At 57.8% G+C, this 24,075-nt stretch overlaps 2 protein-coding genes across 3 annotated transcripts in view; one reads left to right on the top strand and one right to left on the bottom strand.

Annotated features, from left to right (window-relative positions):
- MACROD1 (mono-ADP ribosylhydrolase 1) overlaps window positions 1-10,105 on the top strand; it is a 176,803-nt gene extending 166,698 nt beyond the window's left edge. The window contains exons 5-11 of one of the 2 annotated variants that reach the window (XM_012463122.2): window positions 8,356-8,472; window positions 8,899-9,020; window positions 9,102-9,132; window positions 9,288-9,361; window positions 9,631-9,712; window positions 9,795-9,829; window positions 9,985-10,105. In XM_012463122.2, coding sequence (XP_012318545.1) covers window positions 8,356-8,472; window positions 8,899-9,020; window positions 9,102-9,132; window positions 9,288-9,361; window positions 9,631-9,712; window positions 9,795-9,799 — 431 coding nt within the window. In that variant the 3' untranslated portion in view covers window positions 9,800-9,829; window positions 9,985-10,105. The remainder of the gene's footprint in view (window positions 1-8,355; window positions 8,473-8,898; window positions 9,021-9,101; window positions 9,133-9,287; window positions 9,362-9,630; window positions 9,713-9,794; window positions 9,830-9,984) is intronic. The other variant, XM_012463121.2, reaches the window with a different exon arrangement.
- A 146-nt stretch (window positions 10,106-10,251) lies between these two features.
- On the bottom strand, window positions 10,252-23,078 carry OTUB1 (OTU deubiquitinase, ubiquitin aldehyde binding 1). The gene is made up of 7 exons (XM_012463123.3): window positions 22,972-23,078; window positions 21,347-21,408; window positions 20,992-21,090; window positions 12,075-12,193; window positions 11,793-11,877; window positions 11,486-11,680; window positions 10,252-11,339 (listed from the first exon to the last, which is right to left on the bottom strand). Exons 1-7 carry the CDS (start codon window positions 23,027-23,029, stop codon window positions 11,142-11,144), a joined length of 816 nt encoding a protein of 271 aa, XP_012318546.1. The 5' UTR covers window positions 23,030-23,078; the 3' UTR covers window positions 10,252-11,141.
- Window positions 23,079-24,075: the final 997 nt, after the last annotated feature.

Genomic DNA, 24,075 nt, shown 5'->3' on the forward strand with positions numbered 1-24,075 from the left:
GTGATTGCTTCCCACGGCCGCTGGGAAAAGGCTCAGCCCTGGCCGCTCCGATTAGCCGTGGCCTTGCTCCAAGAGCAGATAACGTAGTCTCCGTGGCCCGTGGCCGGCCTTGAGGGCTGGGCTGTGTGTGTCCCACCCCTCCCTGGCTGGGCTGAGCTCAGAAGAAGCTGGTGGTCCGAGGGGCTCGGCAGCCCTGCACCTGTTCCTGTGCCAGTCTGGTGGGTGTTGGGTGTGCAGGGTGTCGGACGTGCTCTCTGGCGTGGGGCGTGGGGCGTGGGGCTGTCTGGCAAAGGGCAGGGGTGGGGGCTGTGCTTCAGCATAGAAGGGAAGGGCGTGCCAGGAAGAGGGAACAGAAGGGCACCCAGATGCCAAATCAGAACACCTCCCTCCCCTGCTGGAAACTTCCCACCCCGCTGGAATCAATTCCCAACTACTGATTCCTCACCACCCAGGAGGTCCTGGAGAGGCGGCGCTCCTCCCAGCTTCACCTGCCGGCCTATTCCCGCCACAGGGCTCTGCCTTCCTGAGCTCTCTGCCCTGGCTCTCACCCCCGACTCTCCTCCCCGTCTCCTTCCCAAGCCAGTTCTTTCTCATTCCTCAGGGCTCTGCCCAAATGCTGCCTCCTCCGAGGGGCCTCCTCACCCGCTGAACAGCGCCCGCCCCTCCCGCCTCCCTCCTGCCCAGCTTCATCTTCCCCTTCTCCTTTTTCACCACCACCACGACTTAGAGCCGCGTGTCCCGTCCCTAGAACTGAGGCCATGGGAGTCCTGGCCTTGCACAGGGCTGGCACGTGGAATGCCACCCCCAGAACTCGCCCGCATTTTTTGAATAGTGCAGATTTTGGAGCCAGTAGGAGGCATGCAGAAGGTAGGGAATTCATCTGAGGGGGAGGTGGCAGGGAGCCCCAGAGAGTCCTTGAAAGCTTCACTGGAGTGAGGATTTTATTCTATGTACCCTTGGGAGCCATGGGAGGTTTTAGGAGCAGGTGGCTCATGCCCTTCCCCAAGGAAAGGCCCCAGGCCTCCCTGCCACCCCTGCCTGACCCCAGTTGGTGATGATGATGATGGTGCCAACAGCAGCCAGGCGTTCTCAGTACTCACAATGTGGCCACCAGCGCCCTCTGAACCTCTCCCAGCAAAATCTCACACACCCTCACCCAGCCCTAAGGGAGGCACCATTAGCATCTCCATTTTGCAGATGAAGAAACTGAGGCACCAAGTTTCCAGAGCTGAACCTTACTTCTCACCCCACCCTGCAGCTGGCCCTGCTGTGTAAAAGGGACACTGGGACTGGGCCCCTGTCCCGTGGCCACAGCTTTGACCAGGCAGCTAGTGGGGCTCCTGCTCCGCCCCCCGCAGGCACGATGCCACCAAGCCCCTGCATGCAGCTGCCACAGGGATTTTTAATAACGGGAGTGATTTTTGCATGATGAATGAGGCACTGCCGTTGTGTACATAATGAAGCCCTAATGTTTTCAAATCCCCATTTAAGGAGCTGATCTCACCCCGTAATGAATTTCAGATCACATCACAGAGCTGTCGTCCATCCATCTTCTCCCTGGGGCACCCACCCGCCTTGGCACCGAGAGGGTGGGGCCTGGTGAGGATGGGCTCTGCACCCGCGCTGGGCTGAGCCCAAGCCACAGCTGGGGCTGGCGAGGGTTTGTTGATTGAATGGGCGACCAGGAGGTGTGAACAGAGGCAAAGATGGTTCTGGCAGTGGGATATTACTGAGGGTCTTGGCCTAGGAGTTGAAGAGAAGCCAGAGGTACAGAGTGAGGAATGGGCTGGGAGAGAAGAGAGGGCGAGACCCTTGGGTGGGTCACTTACCCAGGCTTTGTGGGCAGAACTTCTCTCTGCAGGGTTGGGAGCCTGGGGCAGCAGCTCCGATGTCTGTCCTTGATGTAGTTGGTACTCTCTCAGGACTCAGTTTCCCCCATTTCCCAGGGAGCCTGGCCCTTCTGCTTTGGCATCGGGTATTTCTGTAGCCCTCCCCCGGAGAGGGAAACCAGCATGGGCCGCACCAAGCTCAGCTGCCAGTACCCTCCCTGCGGTGCTCAGCCCGTCTAGGCGGGAGTGGTTCCTGGAGCCCAGACCCCTGTGCCTCCCTGGGCTGGAGGGGAGGCACACCGCTCCCCCACCCCAGCTCACGCCTCTGCCTCCCCAAGGCCCTCTCTCCCCAGCCCCTCCTGCCTGCCTTCTCAGGGACGTCTCCACACTAGCAGTGTGGCTCATCCTGGGGTACAGGGTCCCCCGAGAGCATGACAGGGCAAAGGAATCCCCTGCCTGTGAAGTCCATAGCTGAGCCTCAGCCTCCCGTTTGTAAAAAGAGATGCCCCCACGTCGCCCCTGCAAGCTCATTTCAAAGGTGTGAGGTTGAGCCAGAGGCATGAGATTTGGCACTTGAGGCGCAGGGCCAGACGCTGCAGTCATGGGGCAGGCTGGAGACCGACAGCCCAGAGACCCAGCCAGCCCAGGCCCCACTCACCCTCACAACCCGGCCCAGGCCCCTTCCTGCTCACCTCCCTGCTCTTGGGGCCCACGGGAGTCTAGGAAGGTCGGGGGCAGGCCTTACATTTTGCTGAGTGGCTCTGGGAAAATGGCTTTGCCTCTCTGAGCCTATCACTACTTCCGTAAGATGAGGGTTAATAATGTGGGTCTTCGCCAGACCTGGTGGCTCACTGCTGTAATCCCAGCACTTTGGGAGGCCAAGGCGGGCGGATCACAAGGTCAGGAGATCGAGACCATCCTGGCTAACATAGTGAAACCCCATCTCTACTAAAAATACAAAAAGTTAGCTGGGCGTGGTGGCACGTGCCTGTAGTCTCATCTACTCAGGAGGCTGAGGCAGGAGAATCGCTTGAACCCAGGAGGCGGAGGTTGCAGTGAGCTGAGATCGTGTCACTGCACTCCAGCCTGGGTGACAGAGACTGTCTTAAAAAATGGTAATAATCAGCCAGGTGCAGTGTCTCTGTAGGCTTACACCTGTAATCCCAGCACTTTGGGAGGCCGAGGTGGGTGAATCACGAGGTCAGGAGTTCGAGACCAGCCTGAGCAACATGGAGAAACCCTGTCTCTACTAGAAATACAAAATTAGCCAGGTGTGGTGGCACATGCCTGTAATCCCAGCTACTCGTGAGGCTGAGGCAGAAGAATCTCTTGAACCCGGGAGGCGGAGGTTGTGGTGAGCTGAGATTACACCACTGCAGTCCATCCTGGGCAACAAGAGAAACTCTGTGTCAAAAAATAATCACCATCATCACTATCATGCGGGCCTTAGTTCCTGCTCCTCCTCTAAGTGTGAGACCTTGACAAGCTGCTTAACCCCGGGCCCTCAGTCCCCCATCCCCCTGGACACCTCCCAGCATAATCTCACTTTCCCCACCACTCTTTTTTCTTTCTTTTTTTTTTTTTTGAGATGAGGTCTCACTATGTTGTCCAGGCTGATCTGACTCTCCTGAGCTCAAGTGATCCTCCCACCTCAGCCTCCCAAAGTGCTGAGATCACAGGCATGAGCCACCCCGCCCAGCCCCCAGAACTCTCTGGAGGCCAGGGCTCTGAGATTGAGAGGTTAAGTGATTTGCCCCAAACCACCAGCAATCTTACAGTCAAGAATTCTGGGAAGAAAAATCCCAAAGAGAGCACGCCGTGGACCAGCCCCACAGGACAGTGGGGGAGCCGGGTGGCACAGAGAGACCAGGAGCAGGTCCAGGCCTTCAGGGTGGGGCGCCCTGCCCTCGGCAGGGGCACAGCTGCCCTCCCGGTCCCTTGGGCGCAGGCCTCCTCTTGTTCCCGTAAATAATTAATTAGCCCCTGCCTGCTTGTTTGTTTAGCATGAGGAATGCTCCCCCACTGAGACGCATTTATTGCTGAATAAATTTAAATATCTAATCTTCCTTCATGAATATTACAGCACCCTAAATGGTGGCCAACTCATCCTAAGCGCCTTGGCAGATGGCCTCACTGGAGCCTGGCTGCCTTCCGCCTCTGCTGGCTCTGAGGATGGCCTGGCTCCAGCCCCGCCTGCCCACTCCTGGTGCCCTCTTCTGCCCCGGGAATGCCCAGGGCCACAGACAATCACTTGGCCCAGCCTTCCTTCCTTCCTCAGCGTCCTCCCACGGGAGGCGCAGAGAGGCTGGGGGCTGAGTGCGGGACCACGGAGGCTGGCAGGCCAGGGTTTACCCCTGCGAAGCAGGGAGGCGCCTGAGATGGGGCGGAGGGCCAGGGGCTACTCAGAGGCCGGGGCAGGGGCAGAGAGAGGCTCCTGAGGGCTCAGGCGAGGGCAGACAGGGCCCCGGCGACATCTGAGGAGCGGCTCGAGGAAGGGGACGGGGAAGGGCCCACTGAATGGAGGAGCCATCAGCTGTGGGGCAGCCACACCGTCCAGAAAGACAGTGGTTTCAGAACACTGAGCAGCAAGAGGCCCCCGGGCAGCCCCTCTGCCGGGAGGGAACGTGCCGGTGAATGGGCCATTCCAGCCAGTCGGCCAGAGTGCTTCAGGGTGAGGCCCTCTTAGGGTCCCAGAGGAAGCAGAGCCACCTAGGTCAGGAGTCCAGCCTTCCAGCTGCTGGGCAAGTTTCCCTCTCTGTGCCTCAGTTTCTTCTTCTATAAGCAGGAAAAAAATAAGACAGTGGGGTCGGGCGCGGTGGCTCACGCCTGTAATCTCAGCACCGTGGGAGGCCGAGGCGGGTGGATCACGAGGTCAAGAGATCGAGACCATCCTGGTCAACATGGTGAAACCCCGTCTCTACTAAAAATACAAAAAATTAGCTGGGCACGGTGGTGCATGCCTGTAATTCCAGCTACTCAGGAGGCTGAGGCAGGAGAATTGCCTGAACCCAGGAGGCGGAGGTTGCAGTGAGCCAAGATCGTGCCATTGCACTCCAGCCTGGGTAACAAGAGTGTCTCAAAAAAAAAATAAGACAGTGGATATAAATCACTGCGCAGGTGCTTACCCAACAAGAGGGCTGACAAAGGGCAAGGGGTGGGGGTGAGTCATACCAGCTACTTAGAAGGCTGAGCCGGGGCAACATAGCAAGAGCCTGTCTCAAAAAAAACAGGCTCAGCGGGGCGCCGTGACTCACGCCTGTTATCCCAGCAGTTTGGGAGGCTAAAGTGGGCAGATAACAAGGTCAAGAGATCGAGACCATCCTGGCCAACATGGTTAAACCCCATCTCTACTAAAAATACAAAAATTAGCCAGGCATGGTGGTGGGTGCCTGTAGTCCCAGCTACTTGAGAGGCTGAGGCTGGAGAATTGCTTGAACCCAGGAGGCAGAGGTTGCAGTGAGCCAAGATCACACCACTGCACTCCAGCCTGGTGACGGAGCAAGACTCTGTCTCCAAAAACAAAACAAAACAGGCTCATGCCTGTAATCCCAGCACGTTAGGAGGCCAAGGCAGGTGGATCATTTGAGGTCAGGAGTTTGAGATTAGCCTGACCAACATAGTGAAACCCTGTCTCTACCAAAAATACAAAAAATTAGCCAGGCGTGGTGGTGTGCACCTGTGATCCTACCTCCTTGGGAGGCCGAGGCACAAGAATCACTTGAACCCGGGAGGCAGAGGTTACAGTGAGCTGAGATCACACCACTGCACTCCAGACTGGGCGTCGGAGTGAGACAGAGGGCCAACTGATGTGAAGGTGCCGGATAAGGGAAGCTTAAAGGTAGAGGAGGGAGGAAGAGACTGCAGGGGGGAGGGAGGGGTCTCAGGGGCCATCTTCTAGTCAGATGGAGGAAGGCTTCACCTTTGACCTGGTAGAGAAACATCTCAGGAGGGCCCCGCCACCCGTCAGCTCTGTCTCCCCAGGAAAGACCCCAGGTCTTCTGCTGACTTGGGATGGAGGACGAGCTGTAGGCTGGAGGTTTGTTTTGGTGGCTGAGGGGCCTGGAGAGGAGACTGAGGGTTGCTCAGCTCCCGGGAACTGGGAAGATCCCACCTTCCACCAGGCAGCCCCAGCGACCAGGGCTGCTGGTCTTTTCCAGCTGCCTTGGGGTGGGCTGGGAAGAGGAAAGAGGGAAGGAGGGCATCTCCGTTGGATGGGACATCAGGAAGCTTGAGTCTCTAGGACCCAGTAAGAGCCAGGACAGGCCTGGAGGGCAGAGCTAAGGGGGCTCTGGCAGTGTGTGGGGGAGGGGCTCTGTGGGCCCATGGCTAAGAACAGCAGGATGGGGGTTCCCCTCTGCACTTGCTGAGGAGAGAGCGAGAGGCTGGTGTGTGGACAGGGAGGGGCACGCAGGCAGGAGGGGCCAGGCTGCGCTCTCCCTTGTTGGGATGAGGGTGGGCAGCCATGAGCCGATAATGACCTGTCTGTCATCTCTGCTTTAGGGGAGCCCCTCCCTGGGGCACCTGCAGAGCCACCACCTGGCCGGGCAGGCACTGTTCTAGAATTGCCGGCAGTGAGGCAGGGGGCATCCAGCCTGAGCCTCTCCCAGCATCGATTCCAGCTCCCTCCACCTCCCTTGCGCCCCCAGGTCAGCCCCAAAGGCCTGGCTGCAGGCCCGTTGTCCACTTCCATAGGAAACATTAAATCCCTGAATACTGAGCTCCACTTCCGCAGGGCCCCCACAGCTGGCCAAGGTCGCCTGCAGGGCGGTTAGCACCCAGTGACAGCAAGCAGCGGGTGCTAGGTGGTTGAGGCCATCAAGGCAGGGCTGGGAGGCTCCTAGGAGAGCCGGCTCAGACAGGCCCCTGCGCTCAACCCCACCCTCCGTGAACACCCTGCGCACACCCCCTCCCATCACGCTGGTGTACACACATCCGAGCATGCCCACGCTATCACACTGTTGTTAGTAACAGGATACACTCACATCACCTCCACTCGTGCCAAGTACTGCCTTAAGCACGTTCCAAAGTTAACTCAATCCTTCCAACAGCCCAGTGAGCTCTGAGGCGGGTGCTACTATCCCATCTTCCAGATGGAGCAGCTGAGGCCCAGCGAGGTTAAATGATATGTGCAGGGTCTCACATCTGTGGCTGGCAGAGCCGGGATTTGAACTCAGACTGCCCAGTTCCACAGCCGGCCACAGCTCCCCATTCAAACCCTAGCTGCCCATCTCCAGCCTGGATGCCCGCTCCTGGCCCAGTCTTCTTGCTCCATCTCAGTCTCCCCGCCGGCTGCATAGAAGAGGAGTGGGGGTCGGGATCCAGGCCTGAGCCGTTCTCAGGATTCCCCTAACCTCTCTGCCGACCCATCCCTGGGACGCTCTGGGAAATTGCCCGGTGCCAGCTCTAAGTAAAGTTGCAAAATGAGGCTTAATTGTGCCCCTGGGGCACAAGAGAAAACAGCAAAAGAAAGGGGTGTGAGCCAGCTGGCATCTCTGGAGCTGTGCCGAGGCTGAGATGAGGAAGGAGAAGGAGCCTTGGTTTGTCCATCTGTAAAATGGGGAATGATGGTCTCTCTTGATGCCCGCCCTTGATCACCAGGGAGCTGGTGCCTGAGGAGCTCCTGGCATGGGTCTAGGGTGCGATTAGAGCTGCCACAGATGGGCCGGGTCCTCCTGGCCAGCACGGGGTCTTTTCCTCTGTGGGAGGGTCGCTGCCCTGGCGAGGTTGGGCTGCTGGAGCGTTTCCTCCAAGCCTCCCACTGTGCCCGGGTTGTTTATCTGGGCCCGGGTCCCCAGGGTCGCTCGCGAGGCCCTGGAGCCGCCCTCGGATAAACAAGCGCAGGAGGGGCCGCAATTAAGCTGGATGCGCTAACGAGGCGGCTCATTAATCAGCAGGGGTTTGCGCGCCGGGAGACCCGGGCCCGGGTGCCGGGTTCGGCTCCCGGGGCGGCTGGAAGACCCAGGTCCCAGCTCCATATCTGATCACCTTTTAACAAGGTGGCCTCTGTTTCCTCCTCGGCAAAATGGGTCCTAGGGTTTGCCGCCGCCCTGTGGGGTGCTGCCTGGGGAGGTGGTCCTTGGGATCCCGCCAACGCCGAGTCCCGGGAGGAGGCAGCGACTGGTCGCGAGACAGGGCTAAAGAGGGGCGTCGGGGAGGAGAGTGAAGCTTCCCCGTAACCCCGGCTTCGGCGGCAGTTCCTGCAGCGGCGGCCCCCGCCTCCCGGAGCCGCCCAGCCTGGGCCCTGTCGGCGCGGTCTGGAAGGAGCAGGGTGAGCCGGGCGCGCCCCCTGCTGGCCTACCTGCGCCACTTCCCGCCAGGCCCAGGGCCGCGCCGCTGTGCGCCTTGGTTCCCCGAGATGTGAAACATTCCGGGTGGGGATGGGGGCAGCGGCCGAGGCCGCGGGGTTGGGGTGCGGCGCCGCGTGGGTGTTCGCACAGCCGAAGGGCTTCTCCGGACTACGGGTGCTCAGCCCGGGGTCGCAGCCTTCTCTACCAGGCCGGCTCAGTCCCACCCGCCCTCTCCGCAGTGGACGGTTGCATTCACCGGGCCGCCGGCGTCCTGCTCACCGACGAGTGCCGGACCCTGCAGAGCTGCGAGACCGGCAAGGCCAAGATCACCGGCGGCTATCGGCTGCCCGCCAAATGTGAGTCCCCGAAGCGCCTCCAGCCGCGGGGCGCAGACAGGGCGCCCGTGTGTCACTGGGGCATCAGGGTTGCGGCCCCCACAGGAGTGCTGGAGACCTCCTTAGAGGACCCTTTTTTAACCTTAAGGCCCAAAACCCTGCCCCCCCAACCACCCAGAAAGCAGATAGCGGAGACGGTGCATGGAGGCTGGGGAGGGAGCTGAAGGGCAACGCCTTTGCGCCCACACTCGCTCCCGGGTCTCAGGCCCATACGGATATGGGGAGGGGGCGCGGAGAGCCGTGAGTGTGCCGATTCAGGCTCGAGGGGGCCCCCAGGGGGGCTTCGCCGAGGAGGCTCAGCGCTTGGGAGAAAGGGGTTTCCTGCCCCCTTCTGCCCGGGCCGGCAGGGGGGAGTGAGGGAGCTGAGGACGGCGTCGCCCCCCGCAGACGTCATCCACACGGTGGGACCCATGGCCTACGGAGAGCCCAGCGCCAGCCAGGCTGCCGAGCTCCGCAGCTGCTACCTGAGCAGCCTGGACCTGCTGCTGGAGTACCGGCTCCGCTCAGTGGTGAGGGGCGGTCCGCGGGGTAGGGCGGGAGGAGGGGCGCAGTGACAATGTCCCAAACCCCTCTCACCCCTCCCCGCCCAGGCGTTCCCCTGCATCTCCACCGGCGTGTTTGGTGAGTGGGTTTGGACGAAGGGCAAGGGCCAGGAGTGGGCGGTGGGGGACCCAGACGCCGAGAGCAGCTGGGGCGGACGGGGGGTTGGGTGGGGCCTGCTGCAGGCGGGGGGCGGGGCCAGAGCCCAGGACTCACTCCTGCCCCACCCACCGCAGGCTACCCCAGTGAGGCGGCGGCCGAGGTCGTGCTGGCCACGCTGCGCGAGTGGCTGGAGCAGCACAAGGACAAGGTGGGGCCTGGCCCGGGCGAGGGTGGGTTCCGCATCCCCACCAGTCTGACCAGCCCGTCATCGCCCAAGGAGTGAGGGTGCCCAGGGAGTCAGGGTGCAGAGTGCAGGGCCAGGCCCGCCCCTTCCATCCTGGGATGACGACACACAGCCCTGAGCCTCCGTGAAGGGTGCGGGGCCAGGCAGGTGAAAGCCTGCACCCGGGCAGGCAGTCACAGGATCCCGGGGCCAGGCATGGTGGCCCGGCCCAGGCTGACCAGCCCCTGGCGCAGGTGGACCGGCTGATCATCTGCGTGTTCCACGAAAAGGACGAGGACATCTACCGGAGCCGGCTCCCCCACTATTTCCCTGTGGGTAAGTACCCCGCACCACCCCACCGCCCGCCCCGGCCCCGGTCCACCCTGGGGGCGAGCTCTCACTGTCCTCTGCCTTCCAGCCTGAGGCTCCCGCAGCCCACCCTGACCGGGACTGGTAAGCAGGGCCTGGCCCCATGCGGTGGCCCAGGCCCTAGACTAACCCGCCCACTAACGCCTGCTCAGCTCAACCCCAAGCAGGTCGGGAAACCATGGGGCAGCCTGGGAGGTCAGAGACACCCACAGACATCTCTGACTCTGCTCTGCCCTCAGACCCGCCTTCTGGACCTCACTCCCAGCTCTGAGAGGTCGCCAAAGCCTGCAGCCTGGCCACCCCTTCTTTCCCTCCGCGCCTGCCCGGAAGAGCCTAATAAAGATCACCCTGTGGCAGCTCCTACTGTCTGAGCTCTGACTGTGGGGACGGAGGCGGCCCAGGTGTTGGATGGAGTCCCTGGCCAGATGCTATTGCTGAAAGGGGCTGGCAAGAGCTCTCAGTGAGCCAGGCGGACGGCGGCACGGGCGGAAGGCGGAGGCGGCAGCAGCAGTTCACATTTATTGAGGGCCTGCCCCCAAGGAGCTCACAGCCTGGGGGCTGAGCCCCTGAATGTGCAGGGGGCAGGGAAGAAAACAAGTGAAGGCAAAAAGGCAGGCAATGCAGAGACACCATGGCCCAAGCAGAGGGGGTGCAAGGCAGGCACAGGCAGGGGGCCTGGGGGCAACAGGGAGGTGGAGAACTAGCAGCCCCGCCAAGACCTGAGGACTGTGGACCCTGCACAGGTGAGAGGGCTGCCCTCCCCTACCAGGCTGGCACTGCCAGGGGCATGGGCACCTGTGGGAGGCCCAGATCCTCCACCTGCCCTGAGCTGGGCCCAGCCTCACAAAGGCCCCTCCACCCTGGACTCCCAACCATGGAGACCCCCGATGGAGGGCAGGAAGCTGGGGTCTGGGGCCCGGGCTAGGGACAGCAGGGTGGAGGTGGGGCCTGTGAGGGAGCAAGTCAAGTGTGGGTGGCCCTGGGACCCTGGGAAAGTCCCCAAGAACTTCCACAATCCCATATAAGCCCCTGAGCCAGCTAAGAAGGAAAGTGGGGCCTCAGGAAGGAAGCAGAACCCAAGGAAGTAGGAGAGGCCTCCAGAAGGCCTGGCCCCTCAAACCTGCTCCTGCTGGGGAAGCTCAGGGGTGGATGGGTGAAAAGCAGGGGGACCCACATGGGGGGAGGGAGCAGCAGACAGAGCAGGCAGGCGGGCAGCAGAGCAGGGACACGCACACACGGCTCACCACCAGCACCCCCTTTAATAAAACATGGGGGGTCGTGTGACAGAAGGGGGTGAAATAGGACCATTTACAACCACACACACAAAAAAAAACCTCTGTACATGTCTAGCGCCTGGCAGGGGGGCAGGCAGGGCAGCAGCGGGCTGGGAGCAGCCCTATTTGTAGAGGATATCGTAGTGTCCAGGCCGGTAGAGAAGGTAGACCTTGGGCTCGGAGCCCTCCGGGAAGATGTGCGGGTTGGTGGTGCCGCCCTCGCCGCGGTCCATGTACTCCACCTGGATGGACACGCTGAGGGCCTGGGCCAGCGCGATGATGTGGATGTGGTCGCTCTCCTTGCACATGGGCTCCACCTCCTGTGGCACAGGGGCGGGTCAGGCCCTGGTCTCCACGCCGTACCCCGCCCCAGGCCCTGCGGACCCGCTGCACTCCCCGGCCTGGTGCTTGGCCCGGTGCTCGCCACCCGGGGCCTGGCTGAGAGAAAAGGGGAGGGGGACGGCACCTGCTGGCAGAACTCCTTGACAGTCCGCCCACCCTCGATGAAGTGCTCGAAGAACTTGCTCTCGCGCTGCAGGTAGCCCGAGGTGAGCAGCCGCAGGTAGACCACAAGGTAGTCGGAGGTGCTCTGGTCATTGAAGGAGGCCAGCAGGTCAGCGACGGAGGTCTGCTTCTCCACCTGCTCGATCAGGTCCATGAACTGCAGCCACAGAGGGAGAAAGGGCAAGATGGCAGGGAAGGTGGGTGGTCCCCATCTCAGCCAGGTGAACCCCTCCATGCTGGCCCAGCCCGAGACGGGCCCCAGGGCTCACCGTGTTGTGGAAATCCTCAATTGTGAACTCAGTGAAGCCCTGGGACACCAGGTCCTCCTTGCTCTTGGCAGACACAGCCTTGAACCTGGGGGTGGGAGGGAAAGGTGGGCCCAGCATGGGCTCCTTGACCAGGCCAGATGCCAGGGCCCAGCCAGCACTGCCCCACCTGGAAAGGCCAGAGCCCAGCCCATCGCCTGGCTCCAGATGGAACTGCACCTCCTACCCTCCCAGGGAGGAGAGAGCCGCCCACCTGCCTCGGTACCCAATGTCCACCCTTCTCACCGCTGCAATTCCTTGCTGTCATCCAACAGCGCCTCCAAGTGGGAGAATCCGAAGGCCCGATAGAAACAGTTGCCATCAGGCCTGGTTTTCCGGATGTATGAGTACTTTTTGTGGAGATCCTAAAGAGACAGCCCCACCCCACCGGGTTAACAGCAGGCCAGGAAATGTCCCCAGCAAAGGTCACACTACAGAAGGTGGAAACTGAACTCGAAGCAGCCACCTGCCACCCCGGGCCCCTAAAACAGGCTGCCGAATGTGGTAATGGGAGTGACTTAGTGGCCCACTGCCCAGAGTCCCAGCACTTAAGGACAAACTAGTCGCATGGGTCACCAAAGTGCTGCGGGGCCTACAGGACTGTACAAAAACGGGAGTCGATCTGTCCTCGGCCAATGACGTCTTCTCCAGCCTTTCAGCCCACTGAACCTCAGGGCAAGCAAGTCAGGGCAGGGTGGAGTGCTGGGCTCCACACCTCGGCCAGGCAGCTGGGCCCTCTGCCCAACTCAGCTCAGCCCAGCCCAGCTCCTACCAGACTAACACTTCCTTCACCTCCAGGCCTTGCCCGCAGCCCTCCTCTATTATTATTTTTTTTTTTAAGATGGAGTCTTGCTCTGTTGCCCAGGCTGGAGTGCAGTGGTGCGATCTCGGCTCACTGCAACCTCTGCCTCCCCAGTTCAAACGATTCTCCTGCCTCAGCCTTCCAAGTAGCTGGGATTACAGGCATGTGCATCACCATGCCTGGCTAATTTTATATTTTTAGTAGAGACAGGGTTTCACCATGTGGGTCAGGCTGGTCTCAAACTCCTGACCTCAGGTAATCCACCCACCTCAGCCTCTCAAAGTGCTGGGATTGCAGGCGTGAGCCACCACACCAGTCCTCCCTCCTCACTTCTAAACCCTACCTGCCCACTCACAGGTGCCGTCTCCATGCAGCCTTTTCCAGTTTCCTCCAGAAATGAAAGGGAGTGTCTCCTGTCTCCAGTGCATCCCACACTGGTAGGCTGGTAGGGCCGCCTGGCAAGCACACTTCACTCCCCTGGCCTGGGCACCCTCGCCTCTCTCCTACCCATCTTGCTCCCATCCCCAGCTGGTGACCTTGTCTGTTTTTCCTCAGCACGTCTGCCCTTGGCCTCCTCCCACAATCCTCAGAGGATCTGTTCCAGCTGCCACCTAAGCTGCCTCTCCACTCCACACTAGTCCAACCCCACCTGGCTGGGCGCCATGGCTCACCCCTGTAATCCCAAAACTTTGGGAGGCAGGGTGGGAGGATTGCTTAAGCCCAGGAGTTCGAGACCAGCCTGGGCAACACAGTGAGACCCCCTATCTCTCTAAAAAACAACTGGCCAGGCACAGTGGCTCACACCTGTAATCCCAGCACATTGGGAGGCCGAGGCAGGTGGATCACCTGAGGTCAGGAGTTCAAGACCAGCTTGGCCAACATAGAGAAACCCCATCTCAACAAAAAATGCAGAATTAACTGGGCATGGTGGCACATGCCTGTAATCCCAGCTATTCAGGAAACTGAGGCAGGAGAATCGCTTGAACTCAGGAAGCAGAGGTTGCACTGAACCGAGATTTCCCCATCGCACTCCAGCCTGGGCAACAGAGCAAAACCTCATCTCAGAAAAACAAATAAATAAACATAAGTTAGCTGCACATGGTGGTGCATCCCTGTGGTCCCAGCTACTCAAGAGGCCAAAGTCAGAGGACTGTGTGGGCCCAGGAGGTCAAGGCTGCAGTGAGCTGTGATGGCACCACTGCCCTCTAGCCTGGGGGACAGAGTGAGCGAGACCCTGTCTCCAAAAATAAAAAATAAAGACATCATCTTAGTAAGTGTCCCCATTGTCAATTTTTCCCTCCCTACTGGTATAGGCCTGAAAGCATATACACATTCAGCTACTTCTTTCAAAGGAAGGGAATCCTGCACTTTCCGTTTCTGTCTGGCTACCCCTCAATTTCTCTTTTCCTTTTTTTTTTTTTTTTTTGAGAGAGTCTTGCTCTGTCACCTAGGCTGGAGTGCAGTGGCATGGTCTTGGCTCACTACAACCTCCACCTCCTGGGTTCAAGTGATTCTCCCACCTCAGCCTCCTGAGTAGCTGGGACTACAGGTGCGCGCCACCACACCCAGCTAATTTTTGTATTTTTAGTGGAGATGGGGTTTCACTATGTTGGCCAGGCTGGTCTGGAACTCCTGACCTTGTGATCCACCCACTTGGGTCTTCCAAAAGTGCTGGGATTACAGGCGTGAGCCACCGCACCTGGCCGATATCTCTTTCTTTACAGTGGAACTTCTCATGAAGCCATCGGTGCTGTCTCCACCTCTTTTCTCCCTGGGGAGGCTTTTGCTTTAGCCAATGTCAGCTGAACACCCTCAGTCAGAGGGGCAAACCCAGCCCCCAATGCCCCTGGCCACTTAGCAGCACTGAGGCCAATGGCCACAGCCCTGCCTGGATGCCTCCTGCCCTGGGCTGGTGCCCCTACCCTCTCCTTGTCTTCCTCCTGCCTCCGAGGCCACTCCTCATCTCTCTAAGCTCCAAGGGTCAAGGACGCCACCAAACCATACAGCATCCTTTAAGACATGGTGTGTCACCTGCAAGAAAACAGTCACTGCACATTCAGCCACTGTGCCTGCCATGTGACCACAGGCGCAAGCGCTGTCTCCCGTGTGCCTGCACCGCCCTGCTCAGGCCTGGGACAACTTCTACTTTTTTTTTTCTGAGACAGGATCTCCTCTGTTACCTGGGCTAGAATGCAGCAGCAAGATTATGGCTCACTGCAGCCTCAACCTCCCAGGCTCAAGTGATTCTCCCACCTCAGATTTCCGAGTAGCTGGAACTACAGGTCACACCACCACGCCCATTTAATTGTTGCATTTTCGTAGAGATGGGGTTTCAGCATATTGCCCAGGCTGGTCTTGAACTCCTGGGCTCAAGTAATCTGCCTGCTGCAGCCTCCTGAAGTGCTGCACCTGGCCAGCTTCCTCTTTTAAACTGCACTCACTCTCATGGCCAGGTACAGTGGCTCACGTTTGTAATCCCCGGGTTTTGGGAGGTTAAGGTGGGAGGATCAAGTTCGAGGGCAGCCTGGGCAACATGACAAGACCTCATCTCTACAAAAACAAAGCTGGGTGCGGTGGCTCACGCCTGTAATCCCAGCACTTTGGGAGGCTGAGGCAGGCGGATCACAAGTTCAGGAGTTCAAGACCAGCCTGACAACATGGTGAAACCCTGTCTCTACTAAAAATACAAAAATTAGCCAGGCAAGGTAGCATGCGCCTGTAGTCCCTCCTACTCGGGAGGCTGAGACAGGTGGCTTAAATTCGGGAGGCGGAGGTTGCAGTGAGCCAAGATTAAGCCACCCTGAGCAACAGAATGAGACTCCCTGTCTTAAAAAAAAAAAAAACTTACTCTCTTAACGTTAGTCTCAAGGATTTTTTTTTTTGAGACAGAGTCTCATTCTGTTACCCAGGCTGGAGTGCAATGGGATGATCTCGGTTCACTGCAACCTCTGCCTACCAGGTTCAGGCAATTCTCCTGCCTCAGCCTCCTGAGTAGCTGGGATTACAGGTGCCCACTACCACACCCGGCTAATTTTTTATTTATTTTATTTTATTTTATTTTATTTTTTTTTTTTTTCAGACAGAGTTTTGCTCTTGTTACCCAGGCTGGAGTGCAATGGCGCGATCTCGGCTCACCGCAACCTCCACCTCCTGGGTTCAGGCAATTCTCCTGCCTCAGCCTCCTGAGTAGCTGGGATTACAGGCACGCGCCACCATGCCCAGCTAATTTTTGTATCTTTAGTAGAGACGGGGTTTCACCATGTTGACCAGGATGGTCTTGATCTCTTGACCTCGTGATCCACCCGCCTCGGCCTCCCAAAGTGCTGGGATTACAGGCGTGAGCCACCACGCCCGGCCCTCGATCTCTTGACCTTGTGATCCACCCACCTCGGCCTCCCAAAATGCTGGGATTACAGGCGTGAGCCACTGCACCCGGCCCAATTTTTTATTTTTTTTAAAGATGGAGTTTCACTCTTGTTACCTAGGCTGGAGTGCAATGGCGTGATCTTGGCTTATTGCAACCTCCACCTCCCAGGTTCAAGTGATTCTCCTGCCTCAGTCTCGTGAGTAGCTGGGATTACAGGCATGTACCACCCGGCTAATTTTGTATTTTTAGTAGAGATGGGGTTTCTCCATGTTGGTCAGGCTGGTCTCAAACTCCCGATCTCGGGTGATCCGCCCGCCTCAGCCTCCTGAAGTGCTGGGATTACAGGCATGAGCCACCGCGCCTGGCCTATTTTTCTGTATTTTTAGTAGAGACGGAGTTTCACCATGTTGGCCAGGCTAGTCTTGAACTCCTGACCTCAAGTGATCCGTGCGCCTCAGCCTCCCAAAGTGCTAGGATTACAGGCGTGAGCCGCTGCACCCTGCCAAAGTCACGGATTTTAATAGCCCCAGGTGTGAATCTCAACTCCAGTCGTGGCCCCCACACCCACTGGTCTCACCACGCCTCCTCTGAACTGTCCAGCAGGCATCTCCACTGAGTGCAGCTGAGATCACTCTCTGAACAACTGCTCCTCCCCCAGCTGCCCCACCCCAGTCACCCACAGCACCCAAAGCCTTACAGTCACTGCCGATTCCATCACCATATCCATCCCTTCAATATGTCTGGTATCCAACTGCTTCTCACTCCTCACCTCCACCGCCTGTGGCAGATTTTATTGCACAAGCCTCCTAGCAGTGTCCCTGCCTCCACCTGACCCTCTGGAGTCATTCTCACCCCAGCACAAGAGTGGCCACAGTTGGCCGGGCGAGGTGGCTCATGCCTGTAATCCCAGGACTTTGGAGGCTAAAGTGGGTGGATCATTTGAGGTCAGGAGTTCAAGATCAACCTGACCAATATGGTGAAACCCCACCTCTACTAAAAATACAAAAATTAGCCAGGCATGGTGGTGGGTGTCTGTAGTCCCAGCTACTCAGGAGGCTGAGGCAGGAGAATCGCTTGAACCCCTGAAGGTGGAGGTTGCAGTGAGCCAAGATGGTGCCATTGCACTCCAGTGCACTCCAGCCTGGGCGACAGAGCAAGACTCTGTCTCAAAAAAAAGAGTGACTAGAGTCACCTGCTAGATGCACCCCATCTCCCTCAGAGTCCTTTCTCCCCCAACCAGTTCCCCAGCCCCAACCCCTGGGTCCTCATTCTGCTCCAGCCACACTGGCCTCAAGCCATCCAGGCGCCCTCTTGCCTCAGGCCTGGGCCAGCACTGCTCTCGGACACCTGTGACTCACTCCTCGGCCTTTTTCTGTTCATTACTCAAATACCACCTCATCAGCAAGGCCTATCACCAAGCCCTGTTTAAAATGGCAAACGCTCCCACTTCCAATCCCCTCTTTTTAAAGATGGAGTTTCTCTCTTGTCACTGAGGCTGGGGTGCAGTGGCATCATCTTGGCTCACTAGAACCCCCACCTCCAGGGTTCAAGCGATTCTCCTGCCTCAGCCTAAGTAGCTGGGATTACAGGCATGCGCCACAACGCGTGGCTAATTTTGTATTTTTAGTAGCGATGGGGTTTCACCATATTGGTCAGGCTGGTCTCGAACTGCATCAGCCTCCCAGAGTGTTGTGATTACAGGCATGAGCCACCACACCTGGCCCCAATCCCCTTTTCCTTGTTATTTTTCTCCACAGCACTCACCACCTTCCACCTTCTGACACCCTACATGTCCTAGAGCCCTCTTTGGCTTATCATCTGTCTTTCCACCCTGAACTGTAAGCTTTGCAAGGGCAGGCTTTGTCGGTTTAGTCATCGCTCTATCTTCAGTACCTAGAACAGCACCTGGACCACAATCTGTGCTCAATAAATGTTAAATAAGTAGCACACCAGGACCACAAAGAGCCCGAATCATTGCTGCTACTGGAACAGCCTTCTGAGCACACACTCTGCGCCAGGCACTTGGCACAGGGCAAATAAACGTCATCCTAGCTGATCCTCACAAGAGCCCATTTATAGAGAGAGGAGCAAAGTCTGTGCCCAGGCCTGCTTGGGCTCTGCTGCCACAGCTGTCTCTGCACAAAGAATGCGGGTGCTGGGTGCACAGAGAGGCCTGCTACCAGACAGCATGCTCTGGACATCCAAACATTTGATGACTCCATGGGAAGAACCTGGGGGAAGAAGCCCGTCTACTTTCCCAGGGTGGTCTAGCATGACCGGCAGGCCTTGGCATGGGGGCCCCACTGGTGGGTGGTGACATAAGCGGAATGAATGAAGGAAGGTCACCCCCTGCATAGGGAGAGGAGGGGGTTTGTAACCTGCTGCTTACAACACCCGGTAACATCTCCTTCAACCCTCACAGTGGCCCTGTGAGGAAGACAACGCCCTGCCCAGAGAGGAGAACAGGGATCTAAGGGCTCCAGGGCGCTGCCCAAGACCACAAAGCCTGAAGTGGTGAAGCCAGGACTGGAACCCAGGCTGTCGGGCTCCAAAGCCAGTGTCTCCTCTCCACAGGCACCCTGAGGAAATCCCACTCCCTGAGCAGGAGGTCTCGGTAGATCACAGAGCGCACACAGCTCGATCTGGCCTGCAGGGATGTTTGGCCCACACATTTAAAATCTGAATTAGCTGCCAACTGTTCAAAGTCAGGAGGTGGTTACCTCTGGGTTCTCTTGGAAAAACAGGTCTGGAGACAATGGAGTGACAGATATGGACACTCCCATTTCCCCCAGGGGCCTCCACTCCCTATTACAGTCTGGCTGATACTGAGCTGTGGTGCCCTCCTTGTTCCCCACCTAACTTCCTGGCCACCTTCAATCACCTCCCCTACAGGTGGAAGATTCTAAGCATCTGTGATCTTTGCAGGGAAGAGAAACATTTACTAAACACCTACACTGACCTACCAGATACTGTTTCCACACACCTGCTGTCACATTTTTTTTTTTTTTAAAGACAGGGTCTCAGGTCAGGCATGGTGGCTCACGCCTGTAATCCAAGCACTTTGGAGGCCAAGGCAGGCAGATCACCTGAGGTCGGGAGTTCAAGACCAGCCTGACCAACATGGTGAAACCCCGTCTTTAAAAAAATAATAAAAAAAAATAAAAAAATAAAGACAGGGTCTCACTGTCACCCAGGCTGGAGTGCAATGGCGCGATCTCGGCTCACTGCAACCTCCGCCTCCCGGTGTTAAGCGATTCTCCTGCCTCAGCCTCCTGAGCAACTGGGACTACGGGCACGCACCACCACACCTAATTTTTGTATTTTTAGTAGAGACAGCATTTCACCATGTTAGCCAGGCTGGCTCAATCTCTTGACCTTGTGATCTGCCCACCTCGGCCTCCCAAAGTGCTGGGATTACAGGTGTGAGCCACCATGCTTGGCCCTTTTTTTTTTTTTTTTTTAAGACAGGGTCTCTGTCACTCAGGCTGGAGTGCAGTGATACTGTCACGGCTCGACTTCTTGGGCTCAAGTGATTCTCCAACCTCAGCCTCTTGAGTAGCTGGGACTACAGACGTGCCACCGTGCCCAGTAATTTTTTGATTTAGAGACAAGGTCTCACTATGTTGCATGGGTTGGTCTTGAACTCCTGGGCTCAAGCGATTCTCTGGCCTCAGCCTCCCAAAGTGCTAGGATTCCAGGCACAAGCCACCATGGCTGGCCCCATTTCACATGTCAGCCTCCCAGCCCACAGACCTAGAAAATGGGTGGTGAAGTTTGCCTTCCTTTGAGCGATGCAGCAGGGCAGTTGGAGGAAATCGGTGCCCCCTGCCCCCTGCCCCTCCACAAAGATCAAGGAGGCACACTGGGAAACGGCCCTCCCGTAACCCTCCTGCCCTACCCAGCAGCAGCCTGGTCAGCGCCCCCTATGGGCACGGAGATCATCAGCTACCGCCAAGCCTGCACCTCCCTCAATCTCACAATTGCCTTATAGGAAAATGGTTTGTTTTGTTTTTTTGGTTTTTTTTTTTTTGAGACAGAGTCTTACTCTGTTTCTCAGGCTGGAGTGTAATGCAGGATCTTGGCTCACTGCAACCTCTGCTTCCCAGGTTCAAGCAATTCTCCCATCTCAGCCTTCCGAGTAGCTGGAACTATAGGCACCTGCTACCACGCCCAGCTGATTTTTGTATTTTTAGTACAGATAGGGTTTCGCCATGTTGACCAGGATGGTCTCGAACTTTCAACCTCAGGTGATACGCCCACCTCGACCTCCCAAAGTGCTGGGATTACAGCCATGAGCCACTGCGTCTGGCCAGGAAGACGCTTTTATTGTCCCTATTTTATAGATAGATGAGGACACCCATTTTAAAGACACTAAAGGACTTGCCAAGGATACAGCTGCTGAGTAGCAGAGTCTAGATGTTGAATTGATTTTTTTTTGATTCTTCTGTCGCCCTGGCTGGAGTGTAGTGGCACAATCTCGGCTCACTGCAACCTCCACCTCCCAGGTTCAAGCAATTCTTCTGCCTCAGCCTCCTAAGTAGCTGGGATTACAGGCACCTGCCACCACGCCCAGCTAATTTTTTTTTTGTATTTTTAGTAGAGACGGGGTTTCACCATGTTGGCCAAACTGGTTTCAAACTCCTGACCTCAAGTGATCCTCTCGGCCTCCCAAATTGCCAAAGTACTGGGATTACAGGCGTGAGCCACCCCACCCAGCCTTTTTCTTTTTTTTGAAACGAAGTTCTACTCGTCACCCAGGCTGGAGGGTGTAATGGTGCGATCTTGGCTTCCTGCAACCTCCACCTCCTGGGTTCAAGCACTGAATCAATGTCTTTTTGAGGTCCCAGCCTGCACACTTCAAGGACCAGCAACAAGAAGTGTCCCCCAACAGCCTCCTCCCTCAGGGACAGGCCCAGCAGGAAGCAGGTCTGAAACAGGCACTCTCCTGCCCCACCCCCAGGGTGCTTCCCCGCTGCCTGTGGCCAGGCTCCCACCTTGATCTTCTGTTGATAGATGTTGTCATCTTCAGCATACTCCTTGTACAGGACTGAGAGCTCCAGCCGCTCTGACACCAGAGGGTTCTGCACCGCAATCTGGAAGAGGCGGGGATCTGTCACATTCTGTCGGGGAGATGGAGTGCCCCAGGCCTAACAGCCAGAACGCCCACAAAAGGGCTGGGCTGCTCACCCGGTGGTACAGCGACCCCCAGAAAAACAGCCAGTACCTAGCACAGCCTGGGGAGGAGGGAGCTTCCCAAGTAGAGACAGATAACAGACCTCAGGCTCAGCCTATGCATTGCCACAACGGGGCTGCTGGCCACTGCCTCCCTCACCCACTACAGCCCCTCACCTCTTGCTGAATTCGGTCCTGCTGAGCCATAATGGCTTCATCATAGGCCAGACAGTTAACACCTGAGAAAAGGAAAAAAGCAACGATTACAGGTGTCCTGGACATCTCCACTGCAGGCAGCTGGGCCAGGCACAAGAGCAGCCCAGGGGCAGGACGACAAGCTTAGAATCTGGAAGCAAGCGTGTTACATTCTGCTCCACCTCAACTGTGTCATCTTGGCAAAGTCCCTTCCCCATCTGGGCTTTCATTTCCTCATCTTTAAAAAGAAGGGGCAGAGGTTCCCATGGTACCCCTAAGGTGCGCTCGTCCAGCTCTGACACCCGCTTCCTCGGGTTAACATCACTTCCCAGCAGCCTGGGAATGTTCTGGGGCCAGGCGGGGTCTCCTGGGGAAAGTAAGATGAGGAGGCAGAGTCCTGGGCTGGAGGAGAGCTTCCTGTGAGCCTGCACTTCACTCCATCACCCCTTCATCCTCTTGCCGTCCTGGATATTGTTAATGGTGCCCATTTTACAATTAACAAAACAAATGCAAAGAAAGCAATCTGCCCAAGGTCATAACTAGCAAAGACCTGTGGTCAAACCCAGGTTTGTCTAATTCCAGGCTGAGCTCTCCAGCACAATACCTCCCCTTGGCTACCTCACAGCAGAGACTAAAATGCGGTGAATACCCCGCCTTTCTTAGAGGCATACCACTATTTGCTCTAGGATCATCAGCCAGCTGGGCAGGTCCACCCTGAGTTGAGGAGCCAGGAGACCTGAATTTTAGTCCTGACTCTCAATGTGATCTTGAACAAGTCCCTTCTGGGCCCGTTTCCCCACTTCTCATTCCCTCAAAGTGTTCGGTGAGAATGAGGTGCGTGTACTGAATGACTTTTAAGGTCAACCCTTTTGGGGCTCGCCATCCCAGGTTCTCGGCTAGGCGTCGACGTGCCCTTTTCGCACTACTCAGCGAAAGAGGTGTCCCTGCCACCCAAGTGACCTACATGGTCCCCAGGGCCCAACTCATAGGCGGGAAAAGACAGAGTGGGGTCATTTTTGAAAAGCCCATCTTCTCAGGAGACTAACAATGCCTAGGCAGGCGGAAAGGGGCTGCAAGGCCAGAAAAGGAGGTTTACCAGAAAAAGTCGCAGACCTCAGGGACAGACCCCGCAGCCCCTCACATCCCAGGGCCGCCTGCGACATCCCGAACGGCACGCCCGGACCTTTGTGCACCGGAACCCAGCGAAACCCCGAGGCCCTCAAGGCGCAGGCCACGGTGGAGCAGCCAAGGGGGCTCAGCCCTGACCTAGGCCTCAGCCTGACTGCAAGGACCAGGGCGGGAGGGCTCAGCGCCCCTGATGCCGGCAGCCGAGGGGCCGGGCGGAGGGCGGGGCGGCCCAGGCCCCGCCCCGGGCGCGCACGCTGTAGAAGGGCATCGGGCCTCGGCCCGCCTCGCCCGTCCTCCCTCCCGGCCGGGGGTCGCGGCGGTGGCTCCTTCCATTGTGAGGGGGAGGGGAGGTGGAGGAAGGGACCCCCGCGCACTTCGACCCCACCGCCGGAGGCCCTGCCTCTCCTCTCTCATCGGGAGCAGCTGGCCCGGCATCGCCCCCACTAGCCCGGGCCGGACATCCCTCCTTGGATCTGTACCTTCGGAGTCGCTGCCCAGCGGCTCCTGCTTCTGCTGCTGAGGTTCCTCCGCCGCCATCTTTAAACAGCGCCGCACTGCCGACCGCTTCCGGGTTGCCAATTGCCCTCCTCCAGGAAGTGAGCCCCTCCTCGTGGCCCCGCCTTGGCAACGGCCCTAGCAACGGGGTCCCCTTAGGCGTTGTCAACGAAAGGGCTCCCAGTCAAGTGGCAGCTGCTGCCACGCCAGGCCCGCGGACCTGAGACCCCCGGAGGAGGCCGGCCGCCCCCGGTCCGCACCTCCACCCCACACACTGGTTTGGCTCCATCTTCTCAGCCTCCCGAGGTTCCCGGTGGTGATTTCAGAGCCTCCTGGAGCCAGTTCCATTTTCTTTTCAATGGAGTTTGAAATGCGGCTTGTGTTATTGAAAGTAGAAAGGTGAAATTAAAATCACCGAAGGCAGCATTCCTGCTGCGGGCTTCCGCACGCACTGCATGCGACCGTAGCTGCAGTGCAGAGCAGCATCTGGCCCAGGAGACAGGAAATCGGCCAGCGCCGGGGCGCCAGCGGAGACCCACATCGCGGCCCCACCGAGCCTGCCGTTCTCCGCAGGCTTTGGTGAGCTGCTTCCGGCAGGGAGAATGCGTCCCTTGGTGTCAAGCCAAAGCCTCAGGACCCAACTTTGGGCTCTGTGTCCTTCTGGTTGTGACAAAGCAGGGCCTTTAAAAAAAGAAGAAGAAAGGGTCTTGCTATGTTGCCCAGGGTAGTCTCGAACTCTTGGACACAAGCGATCTTCCGCCCCTGCCTGAAGAGTAGCTAAGACGCCAGCCAGCCGCCAGCCACCACGCCCAGCTAAAGCAGGGTCTTTATAAAAGCAAAGACTTAAAAAAAAGGAAAATAAAGGTTACAGGAGTTAAGCAGAGGTGCTGGAGGGAAGTGGGTGTGGCTGTGAAAGGAAAAGTCTTCATTCTTGTGAAGGTGGAAATGTGCAATACCCTAAGTGTATCAACATCCTAGTGTATGCTTTACTACACTTTTGCGAGATGTTGGTGTGGGCAGGGGAGACTGAGTAAAGGACACATGGAATCTTGATAATTTCTTTAAGTTGCCTGTGAATTATCTAAAAA

The sequence above is a fragment of the Aotus nancymaae genome, unplaced genomic scaffold (assembly GCF_030222135.1).
Source record: "Aotus nancymaae isolate 86718 unplaced genomic scaffold, 86718_ANA_hifiasm-v0.15.2.pri h1tg000059l, whole genome shotgun sequence".
NCBI classification, from domain to species: domain Eukaryota; kingdom Metazoa; phylum Chordata; class Mammalia; order Primates; family Aotidae; genus Aotus; species Aotus nancymaae.